Source organism: Solanum tuberosum, unplaced genomic scaffold (assembly GCF_000226075.1).
Source record: "Solanum tuberosum cultivar DM 1-3 516 R44 unplaced genomic scaffold, SolTub_3.0 scf00110, whole genome shotgun sequence".
Taxonomy (NCBI): domain Eukaryota; kingdom Viridiplantae; phylum Streptophyta; class Magnoliopsida; order Solanales; family Solanaceae; genus Solanum; species Solanum tuberosum.
This window is the reverse complement of record NW_006239037.1, coordinates 1,232,253-1,239,280: the sequence shown is the minus strand read 5'-3', so window position 1 is coordinate 1,239,280 and position 7,028 is coordinate 1,232,253. Positions and strand designations below refer to the sequence as shown.

At 36.2% G+C, this 7,028-nt stretch overlaps 1 protein-coding gene across 2 annotated transcripts; it reads right to left on the bottom strand.

The window, feature by feature from the left end:
• Window positions 1-522: 522 nt before the first annotated feature.
• On the bottom strand, window positions 523-5,617 carry LOC102603734 (pentatricopeptide repeat-containing protein At3g63370, chloroplastic). 2 transcript variants are annotated; one of them, XM_006349668.2, is made up of 3 exons: window positions 1,841-5,617; window positions 1,623-1,715; window positions 523-984 (listed from the first exon to the last, which is right to left on the bottom strand). In XM_006349668.2, exon 1 carries the CDS (start codon window positions 5,523-5,525, stop codon window positions 2,709-2,711), a length of 2,817 nt encoding a protein of 938 aa, XP_006349730.2. In that variant the 5' UTR covers window positions 5,526-5,617; the 3' UTR covers window positions 523-984; window positions 1,623-1,715; window positions 1,841-2,708. The 2 variants fall into 2 exon arrangements, with proteins under 2 accessions (XP_006349730.2, XP_015165194.1); XM_015309708.1 differs by having other exon boundaries at window positions 1,623-5,617.
• Window positions 5,618-7,028: the final 1,411 nt, after the last annotated feature.

Genomic DNA, 7,028 nt, shown 5'->3' with positions numbered 1-7,028 from the left:
TTAGGAAGTCGAATGTTACCACATTTCCTATGATAGAGGGAAGGGGCTAGCCTCATCCCCTCCCTCTCTTTTGGTAGTAGTAGGTAGTACTCGCTTACTTTCTTATTTTTCATTGCGTGGTACTATTTATTAATTTATTTGTTTTATATCTTGCAATTTTATTATCGTATTTTCTCTACTTCAACAAGTTCTCTTTTAAATCAAGGGTCTATAAAAAAATGACCTCTACCGTCAAAAATAAGAATAAAATTTGCATATATCTTATCCTCTCCATACTCACCTATAAAATCACAGTGAGCAAATGAGCAAGTTATTGTATTTTTACATCGCACTATATGTAGTATAGTAATTTTAAGATTACTAATCCAGAGATAAAACAAAACTATGAACTTCTTACTATGAAAACATTGTCCCTGTGTTATTCAATACTTCATCCTGTCTCCTTTAATTTAGTATGATTGGACTAAAGCATAATTTAAAATATTATTAATAATTCATATATTAGGATTCATAACTTTCTGTTTACAAATTTCACTATGACATCCCTCTCAGGTGGCTGCATATACAAAATCTCTTATTTTTCATCTTACATATGCAGGAACACATGCAAATGCATCATAAAAGGAAAATGCAAGAAGAGAGGCAGTGCAGATATGAGACAAAAACAATTTCCCAACTAGAAAATATATCACAGGCCCTTAGTCGGGATCCAATGCAAGCACCGGACACAAAACAAAACAAAAAAAGTCTTCTCCAAGAAGTTCTTTATTTCTCTCAAATAGTGTATGATACCATTGCGAGCACAGAGCACTAGACAGCTTCACCAACTCCCTGTTGGTGCATTATAATATCAGCAGTGAACTGGTCACTAAAACCACAAGGTAGACGAAGGGCTGCGCCACCCCTCTTCCTTAGGCCAAGGAAGGAACCAAATCCAGCTACATGATTGGTTGCTGACATTGCACTTTAACAAAAGCGCTGAACCTGCAAACTGAAATCTCATTAAGCAATTTGGTAGTTATTCAATCTCAATGTCAGCAGTTTCTGTTCTTACCATTTGACTTATACAAGTACAAAACAGGTTATGATATCAAATTCTGATGCAGAAATGGAAGATTAGATATAATCCACTGAATATGAAAATCAATACGGTAACAAGAGAATGTATCTCAAACCAGATAACATATCAATCGAATCATACTGAATTAATAAAACATGACGATGCAAATGGAAAACATTGGCTTGCTAACCATCATACAGTAGTGAGTGGTTCATGAAATTTCTTTAGATTAAGCTGTATTACTCTTATCATTTCTGATAACGTGGAAAACTGTTCTTTCACAAGATTTCACGTTATAACGCCTAGTATGAGATCAACTTGATCCAAGTACACCATATTCCAGCATCAATTGCTTTAAGTCAATAAGTTAATCTTTAATGCAATTTAACTTTTCCCATTTCCTGAACATTTTCGTATTGTTGGCTCTTGAACTTAGATTATAGTTTTTATGCCATGAGTAATAAATTCCAATGCTGATAGTCTAATGAGAGGACAAGTTGGAGAACTATGACACTCAAACAACAGTTATTATAGTTTGCAATTGTTTTGAGTTCATTCTCACCTTTTCAACCTGACTCTGATTTGGATGTATAAAGTGCCAAGAGCAGCAATAAAGAGGATGTTTTGCTGTACGTTGATCTGAAGCAAGTTCTAACTGGAAGCACAAGCAGGACAATTGATCTAAATCTCCATGGAAAATTTCGCCAATTTCTGAATTCTCAGCAATTAAAAAGTTGGCTTCCTACAGACTGACATGGAATATTCATATGAACAACACACCTTTATTTAGAAAGAGGAGTGTTGATTATTGTAGACCTCATGAGCTCCTCAGAGTTGCCAAAGAATCCAACCACCTCCAAATTCTCTGAACTATTATGCTCACTGCAAGAGGGCATGTCAAGAATTAACATCTCTTATTGAAAAATATGCCGAGTATATCTTCTTTTTTTCAAGTAAGTTTTTCATTGATAATAACAAGGCCAACTTGGCCGTATACAAGAGATATACAAAAAAAAAGGAGAGACCTACAAAATATGGTTCTCTCCAAAAGACACCTAATCCTCTATACAATCAGGAACTACATGGGTGCACTAAAAGAAAATAAGGGATTGGAGACTACTCCTCAATTGAGCAAAGCTCATCTCCACCCCTTCAAAAACTCTCCTATTTTTCTCTTTCCAAATATGACCCACATTAGAGCTAGAGGAGTAACATTGCATGCCTTGTGCCTTCTTCTCCTAGCTCCACTCTTCCAACTGAACATCAACTCCTACACGGGTATTGGCATTACCTAAGTGACACCAAACCATGTAAACATATCCTCCCATAACCTTGTGGCTAATTTGCAATATAACAGAATATGATCCATGTCCTCACCAGTTTCCTTACATAGGAAACACCAGCTCATGTAGACAGCCTTTCGCTTTCTAAGGTTATCTGTCGTCAAAATCACCCCTCTAGTAGCTAACCACGTGAAGCACACCTTCCCTGGCACCTTTGATATCCATACCGCACCATATGGAAAAATATCCTCCACCCTCACCAGAAGCTTCTCATAGATGTTGAGTACGTCTTATAAGTGGGTGTTACCAAGCAGTAGAGTTAGTTATCATCATGAAGTTCTTAATAGAATAACCAACTACTAGTTTCACCAGAAATCTCCACAGGAACATATCCCATCCCTGAAATGGTGAAATCTTTTGGCATCTCTAACTATAATTTCTCGCTCTAGGTACTTTGAAGCTAGCTTACTGAAAGTATGGCAATCACTACAGACGCGGAGATTTTTTGTGATTCGAATGGGGTTTCTATCATTACTAGCAAGTAAACTATATGCAATAGCTAGTCTTTCACTGTGTCCTTTAAGCAACTTAACTTTTTCTTTCTCCTCCACCTTGTGCAAAACATATTTGGTTTGAGCCACATAACCTGCTTCCTTCTCCAATTTCTCAGTGAGATAAGCTAATTTTTCATAAATCTTATCACACTCTGGGTGCGACTTATCTTGAGCAATAAATGTATGAACCTTATCTCCTACCTCTATCCAGCTACATGCAGGATCTTTCTTCAGCCCTTTTCCTTTCATTGTAACTCTGACGTCTTCCACATCGTCCCATCTATTAGTCGCAGCATAAGCATTAGATACAAGAACATAATTTCCTGGATTCTTGGGCTCTAGTTCAAGAAGCTTCATCGCAGCAATTTCTCCTAACTCTTTATTGGCATATACCTGACAAGCACCAAGGAGAGCACACCAGACGGCAGGTATATCCTCCAAGTTCATTGTTTTTACAATTTGGAATGCCTCTTCCAAGTGATTTGCACGTCCAAGCAAATCAACAAAACAAGCATAGTGTTCTGGCCAAGGCTCCAATGCGTACTTGCTTTGCATTATCTTGAAAATTCTTTTGCCATCTTCTATTAGCGCCACATGGCTACATGCACGAAGAACAGCCAAGAAGGTTATGTGATCTGGGTGAATATTTTCCTTCTCCATCCTAGTGAATATATCAATTGCTTTCCTACCACAACCATGTAATCCACAAGCATTTATCATGCTCGTCCAACAAACTGGATCTTTGCTCTTTAAATAATTAAACACCTTATATGAGTTCTCCAGAGTCCCACAGCTGGCATACATATCTATTAGAGAGCTTCTAATGGAATCTTGCAGAAGGAGGCCTTTTCTAACCAAAAATCCATGAATCTCTTTTCCTTTCCTTAAGGAAGATAGATCAGCAGCAGCAGTGAGCATGCTTAGGACTGCAACAAAATCTGCCTCGATTCGCATTTCATTCATACAGAGCATGAGACCAAGAGCCTCATTTGCAAGTCCATTTTGAACATAACTGCACATCATGCTTGTAAAGGACACGACATCTTTAACTTCACTCAACCTAAAAATACTATTTGCATAGTCCACGTTCCCACAATCTCCATAAACGCTCACAAGAGTTTTCTGCATAAAAGGATCATATATTCCTCTTTTAATCACATAGCAGTGGATTTCTTTTGCAAGTAAGTTGCACCTCAACTCAGTACAAGCAAGGAGGACACTTCCAATCATAAGGGCATCAACATGGCTTCCTTCTGCCTGTACCTTGTAAAATAATTGCACGGCCTTCCAGGGAAAATTATTCTGAGCATAAGCAGCAATAATTGTAGTCCAAGAGACACTATCTCTATGCAGCATCCTACCAAAGACAGAGTCCATGTAATCTAACTTACCACACTTGGCATACATATCTACAAGAGTATTGCCAACCTGCAAATCACTATCCAAACCATTTCGCAGTGAAAAGGCATGAATTTCCGTCCCATTTAACAAATTTCCCTGTCTTCCAGATGCGACAAGCATACTCATAAGTGAGACGTGGTCAGGTTTCTGACCTGCATTCTTCATCTCATGAAACAAATTAATCGCTTCATCATAAAGTCCGTTCTGCACATAACCTGATATCATGGAATTCCAAGAAATGTTGTCCTTTTCTTGCATATGGAAGAATATTTTAGCAGCTTCATCTAATCTATTGTTTTTAATGTACATCATTAACAAAGCATTCACAACATATGTATCAAAAGAATAACCCAATTTCAGAACAACAGCATGAATCTCAATCCCAAATTTTCCAAAATTTGTCTCCTCACATGCTTGAATCGCAGCAACAAACGTATACGTGGTAGGTTCAACACTGGCATTCAGCATTTCAATGAAGAGATTTAAAGCTTCCCGATTCATCCCATTTATAGTATAAGCAGAAATCATAGAATTCCATGAAACAGTGTCCTCTTTTTCACTCATTCCATTAAACAACAATGATGCTGCCCTGATATCATTGCACTTAGTATACATAGTCACCAGTGAGTTCACCACAAAAACATTAGAAATAAGACCAAGTTTTATCGCGACGCCATGTATTTCACTTCCACAGTACAAAATTTCAAGCTGACTAGTTACCTTCAATGTACTAGAAAGAGTGTGAGCATCTATCGCAACACCCAAGAAACGCATTTCCCTATACAACTCAATTGCTCTAACAGGCACCCCATTTACAACACTAGCACCAATCATAGCATTCCAAGTAAAGACAGTTCTTTCAGTCATTCTATCAAACACCTTCTGGGCATCACCAATAGACCCACACTTCCCATACATGAAAACAATCTTGGTGTTCAAGAAAACTGAATCATCACCCGATAAACCAAATTTGAGGACATGGGCATGGATTTGTTGACCTTGTAGTAAAGCTTTTTCAAATGCACAAGTCTCAATTAAATTAGAGAGGGTAAAAACTGATTCTTTGAAGTTGTCTTGCCGGCAAATTTGTTTGAGAGAAGGGATAATGGCGGGTTTTTGAGAATTGGGTGAGATTTTGAATGTTGGAACTTTCTGAGAATTCGTTGCTAAAGTAGGTGGTGATGAGGAAAACGAAGACATGTTTTGGAATATCGCATTGGCAGCCATATTGTTGCATAAGAAAATTCCAAGAATCAAAATACTCTTTAGTAGTTTGAATAATGCTACTCTTTCACTGCACGATGTTTAAGAAAAATATAAAAAATTATGTAACAATAATAACAAGTGTTGTAAAATGAATGTCCACGTAAGTTAACAGGGGCGTATCTAGAGGGGTGCCGTGGGTTCACGTGAACCCATGCTCCCCTCTCTAGATCCTATTATATGTTAAAAATATATTTAAATATAGATATGTGAACTCACGTTCAAAGTATCATATAATAATATGATCATGATGATAGGGTGCACCTCTATGAGTGAAGATAGAAATTTAAATCTTATATCTATCTTCTGCTTTTTAGTAACACCTCTCCAAGTGGTTATCGGTTACACTTTTGACGTTTCAACTAATTTTTCTTAAATCTTTCAAAAATTTCAAGTGTGTTACATTGAAAATTCTTAAAAAAACTAGCACTATAAATTTTTAAAAATAATTAAATCAAATGTGTATATTAAAATTTAAAACTAGTAGTATTATATATTTGGTATTTTGCACCTATAATTTTTAAAATTTAATGGTTCATATTAAGAACCTAAAAGTCAAACTGATCAATTATATTTAAAAGCATTTTTTCGTAATCGTGCACCCATCTTACCGAAATCTTGGATACGCCTCTGCGTAAGTATACTTTGTGTTGTAACATAAATGTACAAGCAATATATTTTGGTTCCAACATACATGTACGCACAATATGTCTTGTGTGTAAGATGGATATACAGACAACATACAATATGTTGTAATCTAATCATCCATATATTATATTTGATGGCCAATTATTTACATGACAAATAGATATTCATGTATTATACTTGCTGACCAAGTATATAAGACAAGACTAAGTGAAAAGAAAAACATTCAATAATAAAGAAAAACTACTACTACTTTGTGTCTCTCTTTCTCTCCTTTTTCTTCCTATCATTTTATAACAAATAGTATATTTTTATCCTAAACTCAGTTGGTTTGAAAGGTGGTTCTTCACTAGGATGATCCTAAAGTTCCTCCATCGAACTGGAGTACAGAATCATCCACAAAGATCTTGATCAAAGCATGCATATCTTCTCAATATCTCTTAAGTCGAGTTAGTCGCATATGGCTTGTCTAATGCGGTTTACGTTTGTAGGCTATTACACAGCACAAAGTGTTCACCACAGAGTACTCACGCGAAGGCAAAGGTTATAGCGGTTACGGGTTATCTTGGGATTTAAAAATAATAACAATAGCATATTCAGTAAAATCTAACAAGTAAAGTGTGAGGAAGGTACATAAACCTTACCCAATAGTTAAGTTGTTTTTGAAAGACCATCGACTCAAATTCGGGGGGGGGAAAAGGAAACATAAATTAGGTACATAACAAAAAGAGTAAAGGAAATTGTGCAAAGACTACCAAATAGAAGTTAAAATAACAATAAAATCAATAGTCAAAACACAATAAACAACATACTAAGATAGTT